Below are 27,961 nucleotides of genomic sequence, written 5' to 3' on the forward strand. Positions count from 1 at the left end.
GCCAAGCCAGAGTAAACACTACTTACACAGAACGGGGAGTAATCTAGTCCATCGCTGCACCATCGCGATTGCACACGTTGGAAAGCAGATATCAAAAAGCTTAATTCAACGTTTTTCAATGTCACCCACGCAGCGATCGAGGTCTTCTCGAATCGCACGAACAATTTGGCGGCCCCAAGGCAATTCTTTACCAGAAAGCGACGCACCAGGGCTTGAGAAACGAACTTCAAATGCTCGAACAACGTTGCCTGCCTTTTGGAGCTCCCTGAAGAGCACTGCTCGATGCAGTATTGTGGAGTCATCGTCGTCGAGATCGAGGGCGCCAAAACGTATCTTCATCGCCCTTAGGTCTACCCTTTCCGAATTGTACGTCCTGGTGACCACGACGTTGTACCAAAACACGATTTTAGACAGTATTGTCAAATGAAGTAGCGCTATGTGCGAATTCTCGGCACAGTGGCATTCTAGCAGCTGCGTCAGTTCGTTCAGTGCGGCCTTGTTGGTAGCCAGCACAGTGTCCATGGAATGGACCGGGTGTATTGAAGCTTGTGAGGTGGTGTCGATAGCTGAATTGGGTGATAATCCAAGGGTACTGTCTTTCCATTCTGATGTGCAGAGTTTTGGGCGATACAACAGTGATCTCAGGACAGCAAGAGCTCGTGATTCGCATTCCACGGCATGCTCGGTGTTGTTCTTTGATTGCTCCACCCCGCAATGGCTCAACACGTCAGCGCTTACTGTGCCCTCCCCCTCCATCAAATTTTGGTCCAACAATGATGTGCTGGTATGAAGAATCGAAGGTGTATCACTTTGTGACATACAATCTGAGCTTCCGAAATTGGACCATAGTAAGAAGTTGGACATATCCAGCTCGGATTCTGAAGCATATCGGCTATTCGTATTCTCAGAGAACGGACCTAGGTCCAGAGTGTCCCATGAGAGCAAGTCAACAGACTGTTGCGTAATGCAAGACTCTGAAGCAGCTTTCGATGGTTGTGAAGGGATGACTTCGGGCTCGCTTGCGATGGATGAAGGAGTCGGCTGCTGGATGGTTGCTCGAGACCGTCTTGGCCGTCTGCCGTGTCGTCGAGAAGGACTGTACTGACAATACTCTTCGTTATCGAGACATCTTTGGCATGCTGGGTGACCTTTGTCGCATTTAACCTTGGCTGTCGTGCAGCTGTCACAGGCTTGGCGAAGTTGTAGTTGATTAAAGCCCATAGTTGTTGTCTTTCGGGCTGGACGGCAATGTGATATGGTAAGGAGGGTGAGATCAAATCTTGTTTAAGGTTTCTGTTATCACGATGTAGAGATATACCGTTTGTTGGAATGTGTCCATGACAGGAGTAATCCTTGAACCTCGGGGGAATGATGCAGAGTGCTCGACTGCAACTGCTTGGATAGCCATACTTATGACAACCAAATTGTATTAGCATCAGGCATTCCGACCATAAGGCCCTTCTCTCAGACGGATCGAGGTATGGTGTCCGGTATACACATTTGATCAAGTCTAGTACTAATAGCCAGGGTACTGATGAGAATTATCGAACCATGTCTCGCGATAGTCGCGTTCTAAACTTTGTTTGATAGAGCTTGCGTAATGCACGGCTCTCCTTTCAGCGGCAAGGGATTTCGGCGGAGTACCATCTTGCCTAGTTTGCTGTATCGATCGTGGTCCTTTGCCACTCCTTCCTTGGTCAGTGAAGTCTAGTTTCAGACGCATACCACTATGTACTTTTCGGTTTTAGCACCACTAACACGACTCAGAAGCTTCCCAAGCTTAATTACGTAAGCAAGGAACGGTTAGGCGCAAACGATCCCGCGCTGATTTCATACCACCCAATACGCTTGATTAATACAAATGTATCGCTGTGTAACTCTGGTGATTGCTCTCTGACTGCTTACTGGGTACATACATACGCACCTGCCGGTGACCCAGTGGCCAGTATGCGTGATAATCATCTAGCATCGTGGGTCGATGGCATTGCATAGTCGATTAAATCAATTCCGATATTACTATAGACATAACATGTTAGGGGCCCTAGATAACTGTTAGCTGGTCTCGACTGCTCTCGCTGCGTACGGCCAAATGACGTGGTGCGCCGCCTTTCAGCCGCACCTGTAGAGGTGCCGGACGGCCCATCCGGCACCTCTACCCCACGTGTAGTCCGGCACTGGCAGCTACTATACATGAATGTGAGTAGCACTACCCTTAGTGCATTATGCACGTTGCCAGATAGGCGGCAGCGCTAGTAGCCGAGTGCATCCGCTAAAAACAGCATGCTAGGAAAACATTTATGTACTCATGCAACAAGGGCGCGTAAAGGCTTGACAAGGCTTATCAATGCTTACGACAACTTATCAGGAGTTGCCCTTGCGAAATATATGAGGCCCATGTGATATCAGCATGTGTTAACGACTAACGAACCAGATTTTGACATGCGAATTTGGTAACGTTCTTACTGATGGTGAGATATCTTAAGATCGAAACATCCTAGGTGAGAAAGTATATTAGGACTCTAATGCCTCTCTAAAAAGAGGTCTATGTAGTTTTCTGTAGTATCGTGAGTGAGCCGATGCTAGAATGAAGGGGTAAAGAGCCCCGCAGGTGTTACTACCGACGATACCCACTACCCACACAAAAGTGGGTAAACTACCTACAAGCTTTGACGATGTACGCGTTGGCACGATGATGTTTCAGCCTTATCCAACGACAACCCTAAGAATCACATTTGTTCATTATTGTTATGTGGGGATTTAATCTATCTTAGTACTATATAGAACATAGGAAGTGACTTCTGCCAGCTTAATTGCTCGTCCTGGTTAGACCCATTCATTAGCCAGTATATACTCTTTTAGCGTCGTTCGAGGCACGTCCGGGAATTTCTCGGCGTCGACAGGCTCAATGTTATAACATCCTTCATCCAAGAATACTGCGTACACCAAACCCACAATGTTTTTGAACCTCTTATGCAGCTCTCCATTCCTGATCGCATCGTCCCTTGCCTGCTTGATCATCTGCTTACAAGTCGTGACATCCATAACGTGATTGATATGACACTTGCTTCCTCGCAACTGCTCATATGTCTCCTTCAAATCTAAGATTGAAAAAACGTCTGAGCAAAATCGGAAGTAGCCGCCGTTTTCAGCACCGTCGCTCGTTGTGAGAGCAACGGTGAACTCCGCCACGTCCTCTTCTGTGCTGAAGGGTGTTGGTGTCTTGCCTGCTCCGATCAAGTTGATTACTCTCTCTCCGCCTTCCTTCCGTACCCACAAGCTTGCGTCGCCTTCAAGCGACCCAGCGCCGGGAACCCCAAAAAGTGTCTTAGCCAAAACACCACAAAATGTGTACAGAGGCTTTATAGGGCTTGTGAGCAGAGCCTGTCTAGCGAAACATATCATTGCATCGTAGCTCTCGATCACTCCAAGGGGCATGTGCTCCCAATCGGTGTTCCAACTCACAGCATGAAACCGCTGGATTGCTGCACGCTCTGCCGCTCGCAAAAGTACGAGTTGAGCGTCTAGCACAAGTCTAGGCTCTTCGTTCCAAGCAACAATGATAGCATCCACACCGGCACACGCTCTGTCAAAAGCAACACTATCGCCGAAGTCGGTCATCTCGACGAAGCTTTCCAATTGAGCGCGAAGATCTTGGGGCATTTTTTCGGCGTTACGTCCCAAGGCGCGGACGCGATGTCCACGCTGTATCGCTGAACGGACGATGTATAGGCCCAACCTGCCTGTCGCACCGGGAATAAGAATGAGCATACTGATAGAGTTTTCAAATTTTCTCTACTCCGGTACTCTAGAGCTTTGTATATTGGTGTGCGAAGAAGAAATCGTGAAGAAGCTTGTGAAATAAAAATTGTGTTTGAGATTGTTCGAGTGCAAGATGTAACAGCTTTTTTGTTGGATATTTAGCACTCTCGAGATATATTGTAGCATCATATGGGCTTTTCAACTGATTCAAACTCCCATCTTACCTCTGGTATGCATCGAACGGTCTTTCAGAGCCAGCTGGCTAGGGAAAAAAAACTATGCATATTGGTCCCCGAGGCCATGTACCCCGCAGTCCCCGAACAAGCCCGTTCGAAAAACATCATGTCCGAAATCACAGATGACTTCGATAATTTAAACGTCATGATCAGTTCTATCTCAGCCGATTGGGAAAATGAAGCCGGTGTTGCGTCGGGAACTCCCTTTTGCCAGTCCACTGTCCCGAAAGCATCACGGCTACATTATGGAAAGCCAAAATGTCAAGGAACGCAGACTACTTCAAAGCCTAAAAGGGGTGAAGAACGTAAGATTGCAGCAGTGCATTCTGGTATCGCTAAGCTCGCTGAACTAAAACACACTATAACATTGACACTTTCGGAATGAGTCCAGCTAAAACAAGACAAACGGTCCTAATTGTGGGAGGAGGATTGGCTGGTCTTTTCTGTGCTCTCGAATGTAAAAGAAACGGTTTCGAAACGACGGTATTAGAATCCAGGCCGGCAATCCAAACAGCTGGTAAGAAAACTCTAGCATGGAAACTACAGCATTATTGCACTGTACTAATTAACCTCTTCAATCAATAGGTGACTTCATCACTATTGGTCCTACGGCTATCAATGCTCTTCGCAGATGGCCGTCTATAGCGATAGCGCTTGATAAGGTCGCCTACAAGCCTGACATCTGGTACCATAAGCAAGATGGAGAGCTAGTTGCTGGTCCAATGCCACCGCACCCCAACTTTGGCCGCATGATATCGAGGCCGGCATTGCACCAAGCTCTTTGGCATGCGCTAGAGGCCGAGAATGTTGACATTCGCTGTAAGACGAAAGTGAAGGGTTACTGGGAGACGGAAGAGGAAGGCGGGGTTGAGCTCGAGGATGGGAACATGCTTCGGGCGGATATGGTGATCGCCGCAGACGGTATCCATTCCAAAAGCTGGACACTCGTATCGGGAAAGGAGCCCGAAATCTACCCGAGCGGGCTTGCGATGTTTCGAGCAGCATTTCCCATTGAACACGCACTAGCGGATCCATCTCTCCGTGCCAAGTGGACGCCGACAGCGGAGAAAGACAAGATGGGATTCTTTCTTTCTCCAACTAGCTTTGGAATCATCCTCTTTGGCCAAAATACTGCATCGTGGGTTTGGCAGCACAATGAAAACCCAGAAACATCCACTGAATCATGGGCTGCAACTTTATCTCCCGAAGATGCTCTCAAACAGCTGGATGCCGAAGGGCACTGGGGCGCCGATCTTCGAGCACTAATTGCCACAACTCCACAAAACCACATTGTTGACTGGAGGCTCATGCGACGAGAGTTGAAGCGAGAATGGGGCTCACCAAAGGGACGGCTAATGCAGATTGGAGATGCTGCACATCCATATCTGCCAACCACTGTGAACGGCGGAACCCAAGCCATTGAGGACGGCGTTTCACTAGCCCGCTGCTTGCGCCTGGCAATCGACAAGCATGGAGCTAGCGCGCTTCCCGCTGGAGCAAAAGTGCATAACTTGCTGCGCATTGATCGAGTGGCAGCCATCGAAACCACGGGAATGGAACGTACAAAGAAACACCGTCAAGTGGACTTTGAGCAAGTGAAGAAAAACCCAGAGTTGATTCGCAACGAGCCTTCTCAGTGGCAGATTGAACATGACCCGCTAGCGTATGCGGAAGAGCGTTTTGATGAATGTTTTGCTTGTTTGGCGAACGGGAAGCCTTTTGTGAATACCAATAAGCCTGAAGGATACGTTTTTGCACCATGAAATTGAGTGTTAACGGACGAAGACGGGTCGTTCTAAGAATACGGGATTACGTAGCGCATGTATGGATGTCTTGAACAAGTTACACTGGTTCAATATGCACAGTGATCTCTGGCATATGCAAACGTGAACCCCAATATGTTGTCGCTTTGAACATTGGGAAAGTATCTTTCGTTGGAACTATCGCAGATGAAGAATGTTAGTCTAAATGGTGCAGATTTTGTCCATGAAAATGTCTGAGATTTGGCAGCAACTGAACTTGATATCCATCAAGATGCACACAGTTCGGACAATCGCTTCGTTACTGTATGGATGGAAGAAATCTGATTCTAGGGAAAAGTGGCTGAAAGGTAGTGGGAATCATATTCGTTCTAGCTAGCTAAGCATCAAACAAGACCTTATTCTGTCTGACCCATTCCTCGAGACTTGTGGGCTGCTGGCCGGTGTAGAGAGTGATGTTCTTCACGCCTTCCTCATAGTTGGGAAAAACTTCCCCATTGCCCTTGTCTATGCCTTTGGTACCCATAACTTCCACCATATAATCCGCGAATATCTTGGGCATACCGCTGTTCATATACTTGTCATGCCCTTCCTTGGGACCCAGAATCGTGATCTTCAAGTCTTTTTGAAGAACCTCGCCGATTTTCGCAATACTGTCGTAATGCGAAAAGATTTGGGGCCCGTAAAGGTACACCTTTTTCTGTCCGTTCTTCGGGCCTGAGACAACAATAGTGCCAATGACTCTCCCAACGTCGCTCGGTACAATGTTATCTTCTTTGAACTCGGCACCGTATAACTTTACGTCGTTTGCAGCTATACCCGCCTTCTCCGATAGTAGGTTAGTAATGAAGCATCCGGGACGTACGGCGACGTAGTCGGAACCAAAAACGTCGTCCAAGTTTGCTTCAACTTGCGCGTGCACGTACGGAAGCAAATCAGAGGATGGGATCTCGCGGAGACCTTTGTCGACGAGAATAGTAAAGCTGCTCAGAAAGACCACAAACTCGATGCCCGCTGCTTTCATTGCCGTAATAGCGCCGTGGAGGTGATCAGATGCGTGATGAACGAGGTAGATGAATGCACGCTTGGCGCCAGAAGTCTTGACTGCTTGGCTCACGGTTTCGGGGTTTTCCAGGTCGGCCTGGATCCGGTGGTAATCACCTGCAGATTCGGCCTCTTTCGTGAGGCCTGGGATGTCTTTGGAGGTGTTTCGCATTGCTAGCCAGACCTTCGCCCCAAGTTCTCCAGCTGTTCGCGCGACGACAGATCCAACCTGGCCCGTCGGGCCGAATACTATTACTGAAGTCATGGCGCTGGCAAAGGGCAAAATTCTGGCAATAAAGATGATATTATCTGTGTTTTTGCGTTGAATTGTGCTGTTGTTCTTTATGCGTTTGCGAAGCTGGGACGAATGCCCAGCCCCTCACCTGAGGCACAGAAAGCTTGATTTGGCGGCTGAGCGCCAATCCCGGGAACGCTTCGGGGATCTCGGGAATGCGGACGGGAAATGGCCGGGATTAGCAGCTGTTTCTCAAAGCATGCGCGAATGAAATATCCCCCCAAAGAAAAGGTACGATTATGTGCATATCAATCTTCTTGTTCTTCACTCTAACTCCGTTTGTCGTCTATGCCCTTATGTCGAAAACTCCCGAGTTCATTGTGTAATACCAAATGGGTTTTCCGCACGATTCAGCCTTGCCGCAAGGGTCATTGATCCTTGTCACCGGCGTCACCGGTTTTCTTGCGGGGGTTATAACGGATCAACTGATCCGCCATGGGTTCCGTACGTATACAGTTGACATTTCTTGCAATAGCGGCCGGTGAACGACAGGGGTTAAAGCTAACGATCGCAAATTCAGGTGTCCGTGGTACTGTACGAGACCTCGACAGTGACAAGGCATCTTGGGTAAGCCGATCGATGCTTGACCAATCATAGCTTGAGACTGACGTGAACACATCTAATAGATGCCTAGCCATTTCGAAAAGCGATATGGTACCGGGAAATTTGAAATGGTAGAGGTGAGAAACATGGAAAGCGAAGGCTGCTTTGAAACTGCCATCAAAGGTGTGTTCCAAGCTGCTGTCCGAAGTCGCGCCGCTGTAGGTACAACCAAACATCGAGATCACTGACTCAGTAGCAGACTGCAGCGGAGTGATTCATGTCGCTAGTGTCACTGGGTTTGAATCTGATCCTAACAAAATAATTCCGCCGAGTATCGCCTTCATCGAGAACATTCTCACCGCAGCCGAAAATGAGCCTTCGGTTTCTCGATTCGTACTGACATCTTCTTCTGCTGCCGCCAGTCAGGATAGAATCAACGAGGTCTACGATTTGACCCCAGCCATGTGGGCCGACTGGGCTGTTGAAGAGGCCTGGGCGCCACCACCATTCACAGTAGAGAGAGCACGTGCAAACTACTATGCATCCAAAGTACTTGGCGAGCAGAGACTGTGGAAATATGTGAAAGAGCGCAATCCCCAATTCGTAGCGAACTCGGTGTTGCCGGACTTTGTCATCGGGCTTGGAGTAGATCCCGAAAGGCAAGGCTTTGTGTCCTCCATGGGTCTTTTCAAGCAGATGTTTGATAATTCCGGTGAAGGATGGAAATCTTTCGGTCCCCAGTGGTGTGTTGATGCAGTCGATGTTGCCCTTTTGCATGTTGCCGGCCTTGTATGCCCTTATGCAAGTAATAAACGTATCTTTGCATACGCGCATCGCAAAACCTGGTCGGACTTTATTGCACGGTTGCAGAAGATGTATCCCAATCATCGTTTTCCGAGTAGGTGCTTCAATGGCTCTTAACTTGAAGCACTCTTTGGCACATCTTAGCTGACTAGGAATTCAGAACCAAGTCCGCGAGAGGGACAAGATCTTTCTAATGTCATTGGGCGAGACTTCGCCAGAAGCCTTTTGGGATGGATGGGTAGTTCCGATTGGAGACCTCTGGATGAATCACTCAAAGAGGTCTCTGATGTTATTTTATCAAATAAAAGTGTCGTGTGATCTTGGTATATGCACCGTCATAGTTAAGATCGTATCTAGTTAGATATAAGAAACAGAACTCATGTACAGAACATGTTGAGCCGAGAAAGGAACTAGATGCTGAAATCTTGAATGCTCGCGGGAAAGTGCATATGTGTGTTCATTACATGGTATCCTGTGAAATCCACAAGGTGAGCCTTAGTTCCAGAGTTTTGGCTGTGTTCGAGATCAAGCATCTCTGCGCAAGCGCTTTCGAATTTCCAGGCATAAACAGTGGCTGCAATATGCAACCGTATCCGAGATCATGTGCTTCTGTAACATAACAATGTGGATCACATCACATATCATTTATACGCGTTAGATGTAGTGTCCATAGATATCACCAAGAGCAAAAAGAGAAGCGATAATGTAGTCGAAGGCTTGTTGACTGAAATTTGATTTGGGAAAGGGCTTAGTGGGTGCCGTTGGTATGATTTCCGTTCGTCTCACCTTGCCCGAGAACAGCCTCAATTACGGAAAGTTCGCTGCCAGCCGGGCGTCGAATAGCCCGAACAAACAACCTCGGATCTGCCTTTCTCAACATATCCCTCCACTCTTCTTCCTCCCGTTCTTTGGCATTGAAAGTACCGATCATCATTAGGTCTTTTTGGCGTAACGCAGCTTCATGTGTACTTGACCCAGAACCAGGCTTAGGAAGTACCATATCCATTATCAACAGGCGGCTTGTTGGTGCCATAGCATCCACGAGACGCCTTAATATTTTGATTGCGTCGGCATCCGGCCAATCATGCAGGATCGTACGCAGAAGGTAAAGATCTGCCCCCGGATGAGGCTGCGGCTGAAAGAAGTCATGCTCGCAAGCTTTAACACGCGATCGAACATCATCTGGCAGATTGCCGATGACGCTCTGAGCGTTTGAGATAGGGCCAGGGAGATCCTCAACAACGACATTTAGGCGTGGGTAAGCTTTCGCTAGCATGATAGCGGTAGACCCACTACTTCCACCGACCTAAACGACGCCGTTAGCTAATGATCAACGTTATCTGTAGAATTATCAATCTTACATCCACAACCTTTGCATTTCCTAACGCTTTCCAATCAAAGGCTTCTAACAAGTACGATGCATTCGATCCGGTGTGGGAGACTGCTCGACTCTTCATGTAATCCTCGAAGTTCTTCTGAAGATAAGGATGTGCTTTCAAATGTGCAAAGAAAGGAAGATCTGTGTTGTTTGCGATGTTGTACGCTGTTTCATTGGGCGCTCGCGTATCTCCCCACTTTTCGGTCGCCTTTACCAGTCCAGCCATGACGGGGATAGTAGCGTTAAACATGTGTCTCAACTGGACCCGCATATGTTCGTCCTCGACGAAAGATGCAGAGAGAGCAGTGTGGGTGAGATTACCGTTCGGACTTTCACAAAGGAAGCCAGTCGTCATCGCCATACGAGCGACAGAGCGTAAGACCGATTCTGGGACTTTGCGGCTCTCTGCAACTGTGTGATATGATACTTCATTTGGAGATAGAGGTATCTGGCCCAATATGTCGAAGTGAGTAAGCCATTGAATACTATAGTATTGTTGCTGCTGGATATGAAGCTCTGTCAGAAAGCTGCTTGGGTCATGGACCAACTTCTTGATCTGGGCGGCATGTTCGATGATCTCATCCCTGGATTCTTTCTTCATCATTGGAAAAAATGTACAGATAGTGGTAAGATAATTGGCGGAAAGTTTCTCAATCGATTGTCCGCTGATATAGAAGACGTTGAACCACCTTATGAGGGAAAGTATCAAGACTCCTAGACCGATAGGCCGAAACTCGGGTAAATCCTCGATGTTTCGGGCACGTTGTAATGCTCGCCGTGCATGTCCCCGAAGGAACCGAGTAGGTGCCTATCGTCCACCACAAGGTACCTATCACCCAATCGGAATTGGCTCTAGCAGTGCTATGAGCAAAAATCGATTGAAAACGCGATGCCGCTACCCCACGGAGCTCATGTCCATGCCCGCGTGCTGTGCCCGGGGTGTTCCCAAATTGTATCGTGTAATCAACAGGTAATGGAGATGGCGGGCTTCACTCGCCCATACCATCGGGTATGTCCAATGAGCCGACAGAACCTCACCACCTTACCCAACCCATTTGAGGGTAGTTCCCAATCTGGAGCGACTCTCATAATTATGTGCCGATGTATGATGCTGCCCTGATATCATTTATCAAGATAAACAGCCTTTCTAGCCAAATCAAAGTCAATTGCACGCACTCCCCTTCCACAGGCTAAGAGAACACGCCACATTCAACTATGGCAGACAACCTGAATATCTATCTCTTTGGAGATCAGACATTTGATGTAGAGCCTCATTTTTCCGGTTTGCTGCAGGCTAGGGACAATCTGTTCTTGCACACACTCCTTCGTGGCGCCTACAATGCCATCCGAACCGAGATATACACATTGCCAACAGAGGTCCGAAATGACTTGCCGCGATTTACCTGTCTCGAGGATCTGGCATCGTGGAAACAGAGCGGGACTGGCAAGCGATGCATCGCGCTAGACATGGCCATGACTACGCTATGGCAACTAGGGACATTCATTCTGTGAGTTACATTATATCAATCCGTTCTTTATATGGTCCTTACTCATTGGTTCAGACAAGCAGAAGGATGCTATAGAGTACCAGACTGGTCGGTCGTCGTTGGTCTATGCACTGGGACTTTTGCTGCTGCAGCGGTAAGCTGCAGTAAAAACACTACGGAATTGATTCCGTTGGCTATCGAGGCAGTTATCGCATCTTTCAAGACCGGCGTGCTTGTACAGGACGTTGCTCGGAGACTTGCTCCTTCACAGGATCTCGATCAGAGCTGGGCCATTCTCATAGAGGGTGCAGCATCGGCTTCGCTTGTAAGCAAGTTCAACGATGACAATGTAGGGCTGAAATCCACCACTTGGTCTCTCGTCGTCAACTGACAATTCCCAAGCCTATGCCATCGATCAACAAACCGTACATCAGCGCCTACGCTCCGAGCGCTGTGACCGTGAGCGGGCCACCCGATTCTATTTCCAGACTGGTTAGTTTTGGAGCCTTCAAAGAACTGACGAAGAAGACCATACCCATAACGGGACCGTATCACGCTGCCCACCTCTACTCAAATAATGACCTTAACTCGATTATTTCAGGTTTACCAGAAAGAGCAGAGGGTGGGAGGCAAGAATCAATACCATTCTTGTCTACAAACAAGGTCGGGTCAGAAGTTAGGACATTTGCATCGCTGCTAAGGGAGGCAACCGCTGAGGTACTTCTACGACCGCTCCTGTGGGCTGATATTCTTGAACGATTTGAAAACATCTTACGAGATACGGTTCCGCAAAGCCTCAGTGTTGTTCCTTTTGGATCGACTGCCCATCACCTTTTCTACAACGCAGCGAAGAAGATGAACCCAAATATTTTGACAAACGCCTCACAACATACCAACGGTCAATCTAGCTTCACTCCGACAATTGGCACTGGCCTCAAGAAACCTAAACTAGCCATTGTAGGAATGTCCGGACGCTTCCCAGACGCGAAGAATACCGATGAATTCTGGGATATACTTCGACAAGGTTTGGATGTGCACAAGGTTGTGCCACCCCAGCACTGGGATGTACACACTCACGTCGATACCAGTGCAAACCCTCGGAAGAATACAAGTGCCACGCCTTTCGGTTGCTGGCTGAAGGACCCGGAAGAGTTTGACGCGCGGTTTTTCAACATATCACCGAAGGAGGCTGCCCAGATCGACCCCGCACAGCGACTCGCCCTGATGACTGCTTACGAAGCTATTGAGCGTGCTGGCATAGTTTCAGATGCAACTCCATCTACTAGGCCGGACCGAGTCGGTGTTTTCTATGGCGTAACTAGCAATGACTGGATGGAAACGAATAGTGCTCAGGACATTGATGCGCACATGATCCCTGGCGGCAACCGCGCATTCATCCCAGGCAGGATCAACTATTTCTTCAAGTTTAGCGGGCCGAGTTATGCCATCGATACAGCTTGCTCATCTAGTCTGGCAGGTATTCACCTTGCATGCAACTCCCTATGGTGCGGCGACATCGACACTGCTATAGCCGGAGGTACCAATGTAATCACTAATCCAGACTTCACTGCTGGGCTGGATCGCGGCCATTTCCTCTCTCGCACGGGCAACTGTAAAACTTTCGATGATGGTGCCGACGGTTACTGTCGCGGTGAGGGCATTGCGACGGTGATCATCAAAAGACTCGAGGATGCACTTGCAGATCATGATCCCATCCTTGGTGTGATCGTTGGGGCGTACACCAATCATTCAGCAGAATCTGAATCTATTACCAGGCCACATGTTGGTGCTCAACGTGCCATTTTCAACAAGATTCTGAATGAATCTAACGTTGATCCTTACTCCATCAGCTACATTGAGATGCATGGCACTGGCACGCAAGCAGGTGACGCAGCAGAAATGTCAAGCGTTCTGGATACGTTTGCTCCATCGCCCAGCCAATGCCACCAATCTAAAGCACGCAAGGAAAAGCTCTTCCTTGGATCAGCTAAAGCGAACATTGGCCATGGCGAGGCCGCCTCTGGCGCGTCAGGCCTTATCAAGGTCTTGATGATGATGGAAAAGAATCAGATTGTTCCGCATTGTGGAATCAAGACAAAGATTAATCACAAGTTCCCGACCGACCTTGGGGATCGTCAGGTTCACATTGCTTCTGAGCTGACAGCGTGGGAGAGGAAAGGACTTACGGAACGTCGTGTATTGGTCAATAACTTTTCAGCTGCTGGAGGCAACTCAGCGCTTCTCCTCGAAGATGCACCACACGTACCAGAGAACGTCAAAATGGGCATAGATACCCGAAAACTCTATGCTGTCGCAGTATCTGCCAAGACAGGTGCTTCTATGCAGGGTAATCTGAGGTCACTGCTCGCACATCTAAAGAAGATGCCAAACGTTTCGCTTGGTGAGCTTTCATACACGACTACAGCACGACGCATACATCATCCACACCGGGTTTTGTTTATCGGTGCATCTATTGAGGAGATCTGCCAACAAAATGAATTGGCAATTACTCAAGGAATCGGCCAAACAAGACCCAAAGGATCGCCAAAAGTCGTGTTCAGCTTCACTGGCCAGGGTGCTCAATATCCTGGAATGGCTCAGCAGTTGTTCCAGGAAAGCACTGTCTTCCGAAACGAGTTGCACCATCTAGATTACATCTCGGAAAAACTGGGATTTCCGTCTGTAATTCCTTTTATCGAGTCTACAGAACAGGATCCCACCACGTTCCAGCCCTCTGTCGTGCAGCTCGCCAGTGTGTGTGTTCAATTAGCCCTTGTCAAATTATGGGGCACTTGGGGCATTCATCCATCTTCAGTTGTTGGGCACAGTCTTGGCGAATATGCGGCTCTCAACACTGCGGGGGTGCTCTCAGACGTCGACACTATCTTTCTTGTTGGAATGAGAGCTAGGCTGCTCGAGGAAAAGTGTATTTCTGGTACGCACGCTATGCTGGTTGTCAACAATCCAGTTGACAAGATCTCTGCTGTTTTGCAAGAAAGAGCATACGAAATAGCATGCATCAATTCCCCAACGGAAACCGTCCTTGCCGGTCCAAGCGAGATGATGTCCGAGCTTCAGGAATTACTCAAGAATGCTGGTATGAGAAGCACACTTCTCAAGGTGCCTTATGCATTCCACTCTTCACAAGTGGATACAATTATATCGGAATTCAAGTCTCGGGCACAAGGGGTGAAGTTTTGCGAACCAAGAGTACCAATCATCCGACCTTTGGACTCTACCGTCTCGACTGCTGGTACAATTTTCGATGCTGAGTATCTAGCATGTCATTCTCGCGAGCCTGTCAATATGCTGGGAGCTTTGATCGCAGCGCATAGCAATGGCTCAATCACTGATCGATCTGTTTTTCTGGAGATTGGTCCGCATCCTGCTGTTTCCAATATGGTGAAATCTACATTAGGGCCATCTGCTTCAGCTGTCGCCTCACTTCAGCGTGGGGCTAGGCCATGGGACGTGCTTACCAGATCACTCAAGTCTCTCTATGACAACGGAGCCAGTATTAATTGGGCAGCTTACCAGCAAGACTTTCAGAAATTTCACAGAGTTGTCTCACTACCATCATATTCTTGGGACCTGAAGCCTTACTGGATCCAATACGTCAACGACTGGTCTCTTCGCAAGGGTGATCCGCCAGCTCAAGGCTTACACACCGGCCCTAAGATAACGAGTACAACAATCCATTCAGTCGTATCAGAGGTCAGCGACTCTAGAAGCACCAAAATCGTGGTCGAGGCAGACATCTCACGCAAAGATCTTGCTCCATTGGTACAGGGACATGAGGTGGACGGCATACCCCTGTGTACACCCTCAGTCTATGCCGACATGGCTTTGACTCTCGGTACATACCTGCTCAAGCGCTATCAGCCAGAACAGTCTCAACTGCTAGTGGATGTGTCCGAAATGAACATCTCGAAAGCGTTGATCTTGAATGAGCAAGCAAACAAACAACTCATTCAGGTTCACGCTGAAGCAGACTGGACTTCTAAATCTGTGAGTATGAAGTTCATGACCTTCAAAAATCACCAAAAATTGCAAGAACACTCCCGGTGCATTGTGCATTACAGAGATGGTTCCCTTCAGAAAAGACTGCAAGCGAATGCATCGGAGATTCAAGCGAAAATATCGACACTCCGCGCGGGTATCACTTCCGGTAAGACAGCTCGCTACAATCGTGCAATGGTGTATCGTGCCATTCGACCTTTGGCACGATTCCACAATGATTATCGTGCTATTGACGAGATAGTGCTCAATAGTGAAACGCTCGAAGCCTCTAGCATACTGAGCTTCGGAAGCGTAAAGCGTGATGGCGACTTCCATACTCATCCAGCTATTATCGATTCGTTGACACAAGCGTGCGGTTTTACAATGAACTGCAATGATAACACTGACCTAGACGTTGAAGTATTCATGAACCACGGATGGGGTTCGTTGCAGCTCTTCGAGCCAATAGATTTCGAAAAGGTGTATACAACGTATAGTCGCATGGAATCAGGTCCAGACAAACTCTGGCGTGGCGACGCAATCATCTTTGATGGCAACCGAGTCGTGGCGCATTTTGGACAAATCGCAATCCAAGGTGTGCCCCGCAGAGTACTCAAAGTCATATTGTCGCTCGAGAGTGGCAGGAAAACGCAGACTCGTACCACGCCAGCACAGCCATCGATTACCGATAAAAGCCAGCCAAAAATTCACTCAGCCCATCCAGACGCCAAGCACAAACAGGCGGCAGTCAGAGTTGGACCATCTCCTGTTGACATTGGGCTTCAGATCATCTCAGAAGAGTCTGGAGTTGCTATTGATGCCTTCACGGACGATACCGTTTTCGCAGACATGGGTGTAGATTCTCTCCTTGGTCTAACCATATCATCGCGCTTTCGGGAACAACTCGACATAGACCTCGATTTTAATGGCCTCTTCTTTGAGTACCCAACAGTTAAGGATCTCAAGGCGTTTTTGAGCACGTCTCTACCTGATTCGGGTTACGGCAGCCCGGTTGTAGACGGAAACGATGGGCTAGAGCCAGTGCATGAGGTTACGAACGCCTCGAAGATCGATTCTGCAGATAACAGATCGTCCTCGGGTCCAGATTTCGCGCGAGCACTACAGATTATTGCGGAAGAGAGTGGGGTCCAACTAAGTGAGCTTGGTGACGACACCGAACTTGCTGATTGTGGAGTCGATTCGCTCTTATCACTCATCATCACAAGTCGCTTTCGCAACGAGCTTGATCTTGAGATGGAGAGTGAATCATTGTTCTTGGAGAATCCAACAGTGGGTGACCTGAAAAAAGCATTGTCAGCGAAATCGCCAAACGCCATAACGGTGGAATCTGCCGCTCAAGAAGTAGTAGATACGATTGTATTACAGCCTAATGTCAACAAAGGGGATGATCGGAACACAACCAATGCCAATGAACCCGAGAGCGGTCGCGTACATGAGACAGCCAACGATGAATCACACGCTGCACTCGAAACGCGAAAGCAAGCCGTGGAAGTTTTGGTCGAGGAATTTGCATCTGGATTCTCTGCACCTACATCAGACGAAAACGCGCCGGAAACAGTCGACGGAGAGAAAGTTGTGCTGGTGACCGGCGGAACTGGGAGCCTTGGAGGCCATCTCGTGTACCACCTTGCTCAGCAGCCTGACGTTCGAACTGTCGTCTGCTTGAATCGTAAGCACCGCGAAGATCCCATGCAACGCCAAATTCAAGCGATGCGTGAGAAAGGTATACGTTTCCCCGATGCTTTGAAGCACAAATTGCTGGTTCTCCAGACCGATTCTGCCTCTCCACAGTTAGGCCTGGAACAAAGACAATACGATGAACTCGCCGCCTCTGTTACTCACCTTATCCATCAGGCTTGGCCAATGAGTGCGACACGTGCGCTGTCAGGGTTCAAGGCGCAGTTCCAGGTCATGCGCAATTTGATTGACCTTGCCCGTGAGGCCGCATCACGCCACCGTAAAGACTTCAAATTCAGCTTCGAGATGGTGTCCTCCATCGGCGTAGTTGGTTTGTACGACAAGGACAAGAATACAGCCAAGACTGTAGTACCAGAGGGACGAGCGAGCATTGCTTCAGTTCTACCCAATGGCTATAGTGAAGCAAAGTGGGGATGTGAGCTTATGCTTGATCGCACGCTGCACCAACACCCCGACCGCTTCCGCGCTATGACAACCCGCCTGGGCCAAATTGCGGGATCAAAAACAAGCGGTTACTGGAACCCAATGGAGCATTTCGGATTCTTAGTCAAGTCGTCATGCACCCTGAACGCACTGCCAGATGTCGATGGCAAATTGTATTGGACACCTGTCAATGACGTCGCAAGCGCACTGGCAGACTTGGTACTTGCGAACAATGATCCGCACCCCATCTACCACGTCGACAATCCCCACGGCCAGTCGTGGAAAGAAATGAATGGTTATTTGCAAGCCGCGCTGAAGATACCAAATCTGATACCGTTTCACCAATGGCTAGAACGCGTGCGCCAGACACCTCCAAAAGACAATCCTGCGCTTTTGTTGTCGGACTTTTTGGAGTCAAATTATCTCCGCATGTCATGCGGTGGCTTGGTCTTGGACGTCTCAAACACGCTCGATCACTCACCTTCCCTTAGGGAAGTTGGCCCAGTATCTAACCAAGTTTTAAGAAAGTATGTACATATCTGGAAGGAGATTGGGTTCCTTCATGCTACGGAAGAAGATCGAAAGAATTTTGAGAAGGAGAGATTGGCACTTTGGGCTTAGCATGTAGTTAGTCGTATTTCAGGGCTGCGGGAGGTTATCATCTTTACTATATCTATACTATTCCGCCACGAACCAGAGAGTATCCCTAAATGAAAATATTTCCATAATTTTAAGCTGATGATGCAAGTTCTACATGGTTATTCGTGTGTTCATCAGGGACATTTCAGTTTCGGAAAATGTCACTGTTAGAAGTAGATATGTGCTGTTGTTCAATTTCTCTATATTCTAGAGAATTTACATAGTTCAAACAAGAGCTCATACACTAGAATAGTTAAGCAAAAGCTGACTAATTAGACGATGAACTGCGCCAATTCTATGTAGTATTGTTTCTAATTCTCTCTCTTTGTTTTTCAATTTTACTAGATGTAGAGGTGTATCTCTCGTATTCTCCGAGTTCGATATGTTCTTAGAAATATAGCATTCTACACCTCTCACTACTGTTTCTACTTACATAACAAAAGCACTCCGAGATAACTGTTTAGATAGAAGAAATACATGATACGTCAACATGACTGCCATCAGAGCCTCCGGGGGGCGAAAAGAGCAGCAATCTTTAGCGTATGGAGGTGGATCCATAATGCTAGTAAAGAGAAATCTATTAACCAGGGTTATTCGAGATATAGCTATGCTGCAGCAAGCTGGCTCATCATAAAAGGGCTTTTTGAAATTCCTTTTAAGGATGTTGTGTTTTCAAAAGTTATCTTCTTTGCATGCTAGCAAGATTGCCTTTGTAGAGACCGGAAATGCTTTCCAATTCTCAAAATCTAGTCTTTTGATATACCTAGCATGTTTCTAATAGAAGTACCTAAACGCAGACGGGCAATACAGCTATGCTACCAAACTGTCTATAGAATTGGTTCCAATAGTCAAGGGTTGATCTGCGCACCTGTTATCCAGTATTTGATTATAGTTTTAAAACTTGTTGAGAACGAACGAAGCAACCAGGAAATGTCCTAGAGAAGGTGTATAGCGCAGGAAAATTGCCATTGTGCAATGATAGGCACATAAGCAGTTAGAATTTGAGGGTTACGCGAGCGGACTAAGAATGGAATTACATCTCCGGGTAGTAGACCAGGGCGGGTTGGTGTGATTCTGGAATTGAATACAAAAATGTCTCGGAACGAATTTTATTACACGAAAAACTGTTGTTAGTCAGCACGGTACTGAAACTGTGGTCTACACCAGATGTCAGCCGCAACTAATACTGTTACATTCGGAGCCTCAGAGCGGTGGATTTGCCTTCATTCCGCAACTAGAGCTATGCTTAGACGACATTGTGCTTTATTCAAAAACACATCAGATATGTGATTTTTTATTATTCATGAGTCAAACCGAAGTCAGGGCTACTGGAGAGAACGGAAACAGTGCTCAAACCATAAGCCCGAGCAGTGAGAAGCAAGGGATGAATGCGCAACTACGGAGCCTCTAATACAATGGCACATGCTGATTTGTTTAACAAATCCCGGAAACCTGCGAGTGGCTCAGTTTATGGGCTTGGAAACATTTATAGTCTACTCTAAACCATGTTAGAAGTTTGGGCAGATAGTATAATTCCGTGTTGCCTGACATTCCAGCTCTTGAAGTGCTACACGAGATTCTATGCTGCCTCTAGTATGATAAGAAAGAAGCATGTAAGGCTAATAAAAATGCATTAGGTAAGTCAATCGCCATTTTAGTGGAGGGTGAAAATCAGGTGCCCTTTGGGTTAATTAAGGACTTGTCACATACCCTCCTGTCGTAGAGTCCAGAAGCCATTGCCTCTCGTCCCGTGGCTTACGACGCAAGCATTAGTGGTGTATCCAGAACTCGGACCAAATGGACTAAGTTTGTCCTTGCATAAAAGTTATTGTATCCGAGATGTGAGAATGCGCCACGACAGTATCTTCCTTCTCACGTCCAGCCTGCTTTACTTTAAGCGATAACGGATCTTGGAAGTTCTATCGATATCCGAGGTTTCACTCGCGCTAACTCGTAGCAATTTCCCGAGAGTCCCCGGAGCTCGGGTCCGGACTTCGGATGCTCTACATACAGCATAGTGGGGCGGAATATAAACTTCTCCACTTCCTATTGGTTTAAAGAGAAGCAAGCCGACTGAGTACATAACCAGTTGTCCGCATTTTCCGAATGATAGCAACCATATATCATGACCCCACAGAGGGGCCGAGTAAAATATTTCCCATGCTACACTATGATGGCCGGTCTATGGGTATTGAGAACCTCCAAAGACAGCAGTGACCGATTACTTCACTAGCTACTAACAATCAATGTTTAACTAAGTCTGACATTAAGCTCTAACATTAAGCTTCTACGTCAGACTTTCCATGATAACTATTGAATCTTATCTTATCGTAACCCTAGAAGGCTTAACTGCAATAAGAGATTAAGAATGAGGCATAAATACTTCCTATTCATCTCTCAAGACGCCATTACTGCACAAAACTTGATTAACGATAAAGCGCAAGATGGCAGCTCCGATTTTATGTACTTCGTTTCTCTGTGCTTTTTGTCAGAAACTCCTCCATAACCCTGCAAACAGCTTCGTCAAACTCTTTGGTAGTGGCCGCTCCGCCGAGATCACCGGTGCGGATTTTCAATCCGCCAACGTCCTTCCCATCTAAGACCTTCTCGACAGCGGCTTCGATGGCCGCGGCTTCAGCGTCGAGATTGAACGAGTATCGCAACATCATTGCTGTAGAGAGGATTCTAGCCACCGGATTGACGATGCCTTTGCCTGAAATATCCGGAGCTGAGCCGTGGACGGGTTCATAGATGCCATTACAGCGAGTCTTGCCGTCGGGAACGCCACAGAGACTGGCACTAGGAAGCAGACCCAATGTACCAACCACTGCACCTGCTTAATCCGACAAAATATCGCTAAATGTGTCATCCGTGTGTCTTATGCCGTTGAGCGTCTTCGGATTTTTAACCATCATCATTGATAGGCTGTCTGCCAATTGATGCTTTAGCTCAATGTGAGAAAACTCCTGGTTAAATAATTCACTCATCACCTTCCTCCAAAGTCGGCCAGATGCGAGGACATTTGCTTTGTCACTGGACCACACCGTGGCTGGACCTCCATTCCCCCTGCCATCCTTGCCAAGACTTGTTGCTAATGCAGCAGCAACACGAACACAACGCTCAATTTCTCACTGACTATATGCCCAAGAATCGCTTGCAAACTCCGGTCCCTCTACCTTTGTTCCGAAACAAGCACCACCAGTATTTTCGTGAAGAAGAATAAAGTTGGTGCCCTCTACAACGGATTGCTTCAGTGGTGATAATGGGACCAGACTACGGGAGTAGAACACACATAAACGGATGTTGGCGAAGGCATCGAGATGTTGGCGCAAGCGTAGAAGTCCAGGCTCGGGGTTTGGAGATGCCGTGCCCCTGGTTGAGTATCAGCATAGCGAACTGCGCTGCAAAATAAAAAGGGCAGCAGATGAGAGAAATAAATTTGGCTCACCATTCCGGTCCGCCAATGCTGCCAAGCAAAACTGCATCGCTCTCTTCTTTTGCCATTTGGAGCACCTCATCCGTTGTGGGAGTGCCGTATTCATCGATGCTGCACCCTCCGGCAAATTGGTGGTTGAGCTCGAACTTCAACCGTCCTTGGGATGTGACTTCGACGGTACGTAGCACACGAAGGGACTCTTTCATAATCTCAGGTTCAACATGATCTCCCGCGATTACCAGAATATGTACAATCTGTGCAGAGGTAGAGAGTGATTTTGGCAGTGGATCGGCCATGGTTAAGACGGTAATGATAGAATTGAATCGTTGCTCAATCTCTTAAAGTCAACGGAGCTTCAGACTAAGAGAAAGCCATTTTATTTAGTAATTAACGTCAATAATGGCTTGCCCTATGCTCAATAGAAAGGTGCTTCAGTGTCTCGAATCGGCATCCCTCGCGATGCGTGCCCTATTAAGACCTCCTGCTCTAGTAGGAAGAAAAAGAATATGAAGCCGACTCCGTTCTCAAGTTGAGTAGGAATGAGTTTAGAGGAAGTATTTCTGTAGTTATTATTCCTCACCCGCACAGCCTGCGAACAGTGCGCTTCAAATACTCGTTGTGTAAGCGGTCAAAGTGTTCTCTCATCGGATACCGGAGTCGGCAGTCCGAGAAGAGTACATTCGCAGACTTTTTTCTGGCAATTTGTAACTTGGTAAATATCATACCTAGCCCCAGAAATATCAGCGAATCGGCTGAAATTATGCCTATCACTGGCCTGAATAAGAGGCGAGGCTTCAAGAGAGCACTGTATCCCGGCCCGCGGAAGAAATGGAATCTCGATAGTGCCGATGGGACATATTAACCAGACTGCTATGAGCTTATTGAAGATTACCTGTAAACTCACGACCCGAATCTGAAGGGCCCCGACTGGTAAATGACCTGATCGGGCTCGAAAGCCTAGCGCACTCTGATCCTTGTGGAAAACTCTACCTCAAAGCTCAGCTATCTCCCGATTTATTTCTATACAACTGGTCACTTCTATAACTATGGGGCTCGACATTAGAATCCTAGTTGATAGCACTCGGTATTATCATTCTTTCATCTTCATAATTTCTATATGGGTCGGCTTGACTATTCTTGTCGTCTATTGGATCTACTTTCGCCCCCTTGCGGCCGTTCCGGGACCTTGGCCAGCGAAGGTAACTGGGCTTTACCGCGCATATCTTTATTGGAGAGGTACATTCCATGAAGATATCGTAAACCTTCATAAGAGATACGGAAAAGTGGTCCGTATCAATACTAACGAAGTTTCTACCGTCGACGCTGTTTCCCTCAAGCAGATATATGGTTTCGGAAAACAAAATGCCCGAAAGCATGACTTTTACAAAGCCTTTCAGCTCGACTTTGCCGACGCTTTCGATGAAACTGACCCGTTGAACCATGCGATCATTCGAAAGCGGCTCTTAAACGCCTACGCAATGTCGTCCATCATCTCCTACGAACCTTATGTGCAAAGCGTACTCGACATTTGTTGGGCTAAAATACGAGAACACATAGCTTTCAGCAGCGAACCAATCAACATGTCAGAATGAACTCACCGAGTTGCATTCGATTTCATCTCCGAACTTGTTTGTGGTCAGCCGATAGGTCACTTGAGCCAAGGAGGCGACGTTGGTGGCGTCAGAAAGAACATCAACAGTATCACAAAACTGGATCGTCCTTCTGGGAGATATCCCGACACAAACAGCTATATTCAAACACCCGCTGAGCAAGTTCGTCCAAAATCGTATCCTCAGGTTGAAACCCCCAGTGGAAAGTCTCATACGGTTTTCCGCTGACCGGGTTTGCGATCGCATCACTGGCAGAAGTGGCGTGGGCCGAAATGACATGCTAGCCCATTTTACTAACGCGAAACCAACCGTCGAACCCACCTCACAAAACATATTGAACGGGATATTGTTCGTGATTTCCGAACCGCATTGTGAGTACAATAAGGCCCCTTCTTTAATTCGAAAATTCTTTCAATTGCTTTGTATGCTGTTAACACGAGATATCTAACTTCTTTCTCTCCCAGTGGAGCTGGCGCAGACACGACGTCAATTTCCATAAGAGCTATTATAATATATCTAGGGCTAAACCCGGACATTTACAAACGCCTACAGAACGACATCAGCAACTTCTACACCACTAATGCCCTTGGGGCACTTGATCCGCTTACATACACGCAAACTCAGCAGATACCTCTGGTCCGAGCAGTGATTGATGAGTCAATTCGGCTTGTCCCTGCCATCTATGGACAGTTGCTGCGTGTTTCTTCCGGCATCACAATGGATAAATATTGGATTCCGCCTGGGTCTACTATCGGCATGAGTGCTATAGCAGTGAACAAAGAGCCATCTATCTTCGGTGATGACGCTGAGGAGTTTCGACCGGATCGGTGGCTGTAAAGCACCGACACATTCGCTCGCCTTGATCATGCCAGCATGACGTTTGGCAGTGGTGCAAGAGGTTGTCTAGGCAAGAATATTACTCTTATATGTGTTCTGCCACAATTCATAACTGTAACTCTTCAACACTCGTCACACCCTCGTTGAATCCCTCATCTAACCCCAACAATTATATGCGACCCTGCATATGCTGTTAGGATCAGACGCTAAAGATTCATTCTCCTCTAGGTCGAACTTCAGAAACTTACGGCTCAGTTTTATCGATTCTTCAAGGTCGGACTTGTGGATAAAGAAACGCCCTGGAAAAACGAGTTTTTCATGACCGTAAATCCAAGAGATGTGCGTGTCAGACTGAAGGAACGACACACATGAAAAGGATACACAGTGGTATTGGTAGAGAAATATTGTACTCGGGAGAATAGAAGTCGAGGGTCGAACAAAATTGATCATAGTCCTGAATATAGCGGTGTTTGACACGGTCCTGTAAACCACAGTCAGAATGGCAGTCCTGGAAAATTTCAATCTAAATTCGTGAAAACTAATGAGACGTTAAACCAATAACTGTTTCCATTCTCTGACTACGCAATCTCCCGGGAATATCTTGCTCTGTAGTGCAGCGTAAACAAGAGCAGGTCGATTCGTTCATCTGACTGGATGTTCCGGAGTTTGACTTATGCAAAAAGAGCTATCAGCCGCTACTTTGAGCATTTGGGCTGAAGCTAATGCTCTGCATATAGGCTAGCATCAGTAGATATTCATAGAGCTAGAAAGGAGCTCAATATTTTGTGGACACTAACTTTATGTTTCTGGTTAGACCTTTTCAGCCATTTTTGGTGTTTTCGTGAAGATCTAAAGGATCCATACATGGTGTATTCTTCTGTTTCCAATAACGCTTGCTAGGTATCCACTTACAATACTCATGAAAGGAACTTGGATAGTGAAATGACAAAACTATTTCATTTAGGTTTCACATTGATAAGCAATTTCATGTTAGTTATCAAGTTAGAAGAACAGGCTACTCCAGCACTCAATCATTAGGTTCTAGCAGTATTTCTTTATGAGTCATTTGACATAGTATACACTACATCCCAGCCAGGAAGTTGCTGACGGCATCAAGAAGCGCGTCATAGCGGATCGAGTCTTGATACCGAAAAATAGTTGCCCTTCTACCGACACATTCCAGCTCGTCCTTGCACAATTGCCCAGCTCCAGCGTCATTTCCATATACTAATGCCACGCGATTTTTGCCTGAGCTCGCCTGCCAGGGCGCTTCGCCGCTGATGAATTCTATGATGTTATCACTGAACGTCTCTGCCACGTCCTTGGTGCGTGTTGGAAGAAATTCTTCGAAATTCTTGAATAAAAATGACACGTCCACAATGTGCGCAGCTTCCCCTCTGAACGGGTCATCCCATGGATTTGGTTAATCCAAATGATAGATGTACCTTCTTCCTGGGAAAAATTGCGCGAAAACATCGCAGGGAAGATAAAATGAGAGGTCATTGACCAGTTGTAGGATTGCATGACGCGCCGAGTCATTGTTTACAGCTTGGGATATACCGTGGTCGTCGAGCAAGGCACCGATTGCCAGCTCATGGTCTGGCAAAGCTCGATTGAGTGAGTCTGATAATTTCTGCGCCATGTTTGAATCTCATACCATGAGGGCACGCATGAATATACTGGCCTGGTAATTAATACGCAGTATGAGCCATGGGACTAGTAGAAGCGGTGAGCACAGGGATATCTCACATCATATCCACAATCACTAAAGACCATTCCATTGCACCATTCTAAACCAGGAAGCTCGGGTTGCTGTTTATCTGACTAGTTCTTGGCTTTCTCGAAATAGATCTGCTTTTTTAATAGGTCATAATCCAATGCTGGGAGAGAGGGTATTGAGAGAGGTGTTTTGAGAAGCAGTTCGAGACTTTCTCGCTCTTCAATGGCTCGTATTCTGTCTTCTCCAGAGATTCCTCCAAAGCCTTGTGCTTTGCAGAACTTCAGATAAAACTACTCATGAATATCCAAGGATACTAGTCTGCGAAGAAGACAGGATCCGGACAAAACGACCATGCGCTGGAATAGCTCTTCTGAACACTGAAGGAGAGTAGTGACAGAAACTTTGGTCATCGATATTAGCGTGTTGTGTTTGGTCAGGCTAACCATGTATTGGGCGTATAAAACCTACCTCCTCCAGCGCTCTGCCCAACGGCAGTGACTTGATTGGGATCACCTCCAAATCTTTCAATGTGCGCCCTAACCCACTCGAATGCAACCTTCTGGTCCCGAAGACCGTTGTTTGCCTTGAATTTTGCTTTTCGTAGCTCCTCGGAAGTTAGAAAATCAAATATGTTTGTACGATAACTAGAAAATGTCAGACCATGAAAAATGAGCAAACGATTCCCGGGGCATGCACACTTAATGACTACCCCGATGATAGGGTTTCCTAACTCGACTGACCGGCCAACGATTTTAGCTTGATCATATTGCGGCCAGGTCCCAGAGCCGAAGGCTAAGCCACCTCCGTGAATGAAAACAAAAACTGGGAGTTTCTTTCCTGCTCTAGCTCCATCATTTGGAATAGTGACTGAGAGATTGAGACACTCAGTATCTGAATGTGGTGGAAAGTCTGGAACTGGCAGGCTGTGTTGGATCAGACTATACTCTAGCTGACAGTCATTTGGGATGCCGATGGCAGCGGGCCTATTCGTATTTGCAAATGCATGTCAGATCTGAGTGTCAGGTAGGAACATATGTGAATCAATATACCCGAGTTTTCTGGCATTCACGACCCCCGATGATTTCTGGCCACTGTACATCTTCGGTGTTCCAAATCTGTGATCTAACGAACCATACTTGATACCATGAAATTGCACAACATTGCCACTGGTTAGGCCTTCTAGAACACCCAATCTGGGGTGTTGAAGCCGACTCATTCTGTACATGAACGACAATGTGCACACTCTTTGAGCTAATAATGCCGAACGAGGGACCTAGATTCATTGCCTTTTCACATGGTTTGGGAGAGTGCTCACATATATCACCTGTCTGGTAACAATCTATTTTTTTTCCTTTGTAAAATTCTTAATTCTGTTAGTGTGACAGGTTTCATTGGACCAATTGGATGTAGCAAGGAGCTACTCGGGGAGTTGGCGATTCTGGCATCCGCGGAAGTAGCCAAGTTAAGCCGACTAGCGCTCACAGGCTACTGTCAAGGCACACTACACTTGAAACATAGTTTTGTAATGAATTTAAATCAGGTAAAAAATATGATGGATATATGTTATTCAGATTCTTTATTTTCATTCCCATAGAACTTCCGAGTTTTTGCTATCCAAGTAATGCTGCCACGTGCTTTGATCTTCTACGCACCCCACTCTTGAGGGGCAGTCAGTTGTTCGGCCGAATTTCTACATTCTCACCTGTCCATTAAACGGGCCCCAAACAGTTCTTCAATGAATAACTAGTTCAATGCTCTTGCAAGAATACGCAATGGCCCAAGCGGTTCATCACGATGTTTAGTGGCGCATTAAACCTAAGACAAGTGTGCGAGTCACAGCTACGTGCGCGATATAATGTACGCAAAGAGGCAATATACCTGCATCGAAAAGTTGAAAGCGATCAAATCCGTGGACGAAGTGTCAAACATAGTTCAGAAACATTTAACGACACGAGCATATTCAGCTCAGATTTCGTAGAGCGACAGATTCACGTGCCTATAGAAACGATATTTAGAAGGGATAAGGTGCATGGTATAAGTACGATAGCCTAATGTTATATGTATGCGGCAACAGAAGTAGCAATGATCTACGCGAAACGGCGACGACAGAGTTGGTGGTGAGGCTATCATTGTGTGTATAAAAGTGGCTAGCATGTTGCAACGAATTCATTCAACCAAAGCAGTTCGCTGCAGGTTCCGCTTGGACTCAAGATAGTGTTTATCTCATTTTCAATCATCACTCTGCAAATGCGCTATTCCTGATTTAAAGCCT

At 47.1% G+C, this 27,961-nt stretch overlaps 11 protein-coding genes across 11 annotated transcripts; 3 read left to right on the forward strand and 8 right to left on the reverse strand.

Annotated features, from left to right (window-relative positions):
* Positions 1 to 105: 105 nt before the first annotated feature.
* COCVIDRAFT_14292 (hypothetical protein) lies at positions 106 to 1,221 on the reverse strand (the record flags this gene model as incomplete). The annotated part of the gene is made up of 1 exon (XM_014703138.1): positions 106 to 1,221. The coding sequence occupies one exon, from the start codon at positions 1,219 to 1,221 to the stop codon at positions 106 to 108; it is 1,116 nt and encodes a 371-aa protein (XP_014558624.1).
* A 1,602-nt stretch (positions 1,222 to 2,823) lies between these two features.
* COCVIDRAFT_14293 (hypothetical protein) lies at positions 2,824 to 3,768 on the reverse strand (the record flags this gene model as incomplete). The annotated part of the gene is made up of 1 exon (XM_014703139.1): positions 2,824 to 3,768. The coding sequence occupies one exon, from the start codon at positions 3,766 to 3,768 to the stop codon at positions 2,824 to 2,826; it is 945 nt and encodes a 314-aa protein (XP_014558625.1).
* Positions 3,769 to 4,376: 608 nt separating this feature from the next.
* Positions 4,377 to 5,758, forward strand: COCVIDRAFT_93738 (hypothetical protein; the record flags this gene model as incomplete). The annotated part of the gene is made up of 2 exons (XM_014703241.1): positions 4,377 to 4,512; positions 4,581 to 5,758. 2 exons carry the CDS (start codon positions 4,377 to 4,379, stop codon positions 5,756 to 5,758), a joined length of 1,314 nt encoding a protein of 437 aa, XP_014558727.1.
* A 376-nt stretch (positions 5,759 to 6,134) lies between these two features.
* On the reverse strand, positions 6,135 to 7,064 carry COCVIDRAFT_14295 (hypothetical protein; the record flags this gene model as incomplete). Its single annotated transcript, XM_014703140.1, has 1 exon — positions 6,135 to 7,064. One exon carries the CDS (start codon positions 7,062 to 7,064, stop codon positions 6,135 to 6,137), a length of 930 nt encoding a protein of 309 aa, XP_014558626.1.
* A 77-nt stretch (positions 7,065 to 7,141) lies between these two features.
* On the reverse strand, positions 7,142 to 7,342 carry COCVIDRAFT_93836 (hypothetical protein; the record flags this gene model as incomplete). Its single annotated transcript, XM_014703242.1, has 1 exon — positions 7,142 to 7,342. A coding segment is annotated over one exon (201 nt), but the record flags the coding sequence as incomplete, so codon positions are not given.
* Positions 7,343 to 7,529: 187 nt separating this feature from the next.
* Positions 7,530 to 8,759, forward strand: COCVIDRAFT_36028 (hypothetical protein; the record flags this gene model as incomplete). The annotated part of the gene is made up of 4 exons (XM_014703243.1): positions 7,530 to 7,661; positions 7,721 to 7,820; positions 7,897 to 8,535; positions 8,602 to 8,759. The coding sequence occupies 4 exons, from the start codon at positions 7,530 to 7,532 to the stop codon at positions 8,757 to 8,759; spliced, it is 1,029 nt and encodes a 342-aa protein (XP_014558729.1).
* Positions 8,760 to 9,189: 430 nt separating this feature from the next.
* Positions 9,190 to 10,420, reverse strand: COCVIDRAFT_36029 (hypothetical protein; the record flags this gene model as incomplete). Its single annotated transcript, XM_014703244.1, has 2 exons — positions 9,190 to 9,747; positions 9,803 to 10,420. The coding sequence occupies 2 exons, from the start codon at positions 10,418 to 10,420 to the stop codon at positions 9,190 to 9,192; spliced, it is 1,176 nt and encodes a 391-aa protein (XP_014558730.1).
* A 614-nt stretch (positions 10,421 to 11,034) lies between these two features.
* Positions 11,035 to 18,068, forward strand: COCVIDRAFT_24924 (hypothetical protein; the record flags this gene model as incomplete). The annotated part of the gene is made up of 3 exons (XM_014703173.1): positions 11,035 to 11,327; positions 11,382 to 11,655; positions 11,709 to 18,068. The coding sequence occupies 3 exons, from the start codon at positions 11,035 to 11,037 to the stop codon at positions 18,066 to 18,068; spliced, it is 6,927 nt and encodes a 2,308-aa protein (XP_014558659.1).
* A 2,284-nt stretch (positions 18,069 to 20,352) lies between these two features.
* COCVIDRAFT_36031 (hypothetical protein) lies at positions 20,353 to 21,818 on the reverse strand (the record flags this gene model as incomplete). Its single annotated transcript, XM_014703245.1, has 5 exons — positions 20,353 to 20,373; positions 20,594 to 20,885; positions 20,934 to 21,152; positions 21,219 to 21,458; positions 21,535 to 21,818. The coding sequence occupies 5 exons, from the start codon at positions 21,816 to 21,818 to the stop codon at positions 20,353 to 20,355; spliced, it is 1,056 nt and encodes a 351-aa protein (XP_014558731.1).
* A 3,232-nt stretch (positions 21,819 to 25,050) lies between these two features.
* COCVIDRAFT_14300 (hypothetical protein) lies at positions 25,051 to 25,611 on the reverse strand (the record flags this gene model as incomplete). Its single annotated transcript, XM_014703141.1, has 2 exons — positions 25,051 to 25,366; positions 25,415 to 25,611. The coding sequence occupies 2 exons, from the start codon at positions 25,609 to 25,611 to the stop codon at positions 25,051 to 25,053; spliced, it is 513 nt and encodes a 170-aa protein (XP_014558627.1).
* A 372-nt stretch (positions 25,612 to 25,983) lies between these two features.
* Positions 25,984 to 26,905, reverse strand: COCVIDRAFT_14301 (hypothetical protein; the record flags this gene model as incomplete). Its single annotated transcript, XM_014703142.1, has 4 exons — positions 25,984 to 26,066; positions 26,158 to 26,333; positions 26,430 to 26,612; positions 26,739 to 26,905. 4 exons carry the CDS (start codon positions 26,903 to 26,905, stop codon positions 25,984 to 25,986), a joined length of 609 nt encoding a protein of 202 aa, XP_014558628.1.
* Positions 26,906 to 27,961: the final 1,056 nt, after the last annotated feature.

The sequence above is a fragment of the Bipolaris victoriae genome (genome assembly GCF_000527765.1).
Source record: "Bipolaris victoriae FI3 unplaced genomic scaffold scaffold_24, whole genome shotgun sequence".
Taxonomy (NCBI): domain Eukaryota; kingdom Fungi; phylum Ascomycota; class Dothideomycetes; order Pleosporales; family Pleosporaceae; genus Bipolaris; species Bipolaris victoriae.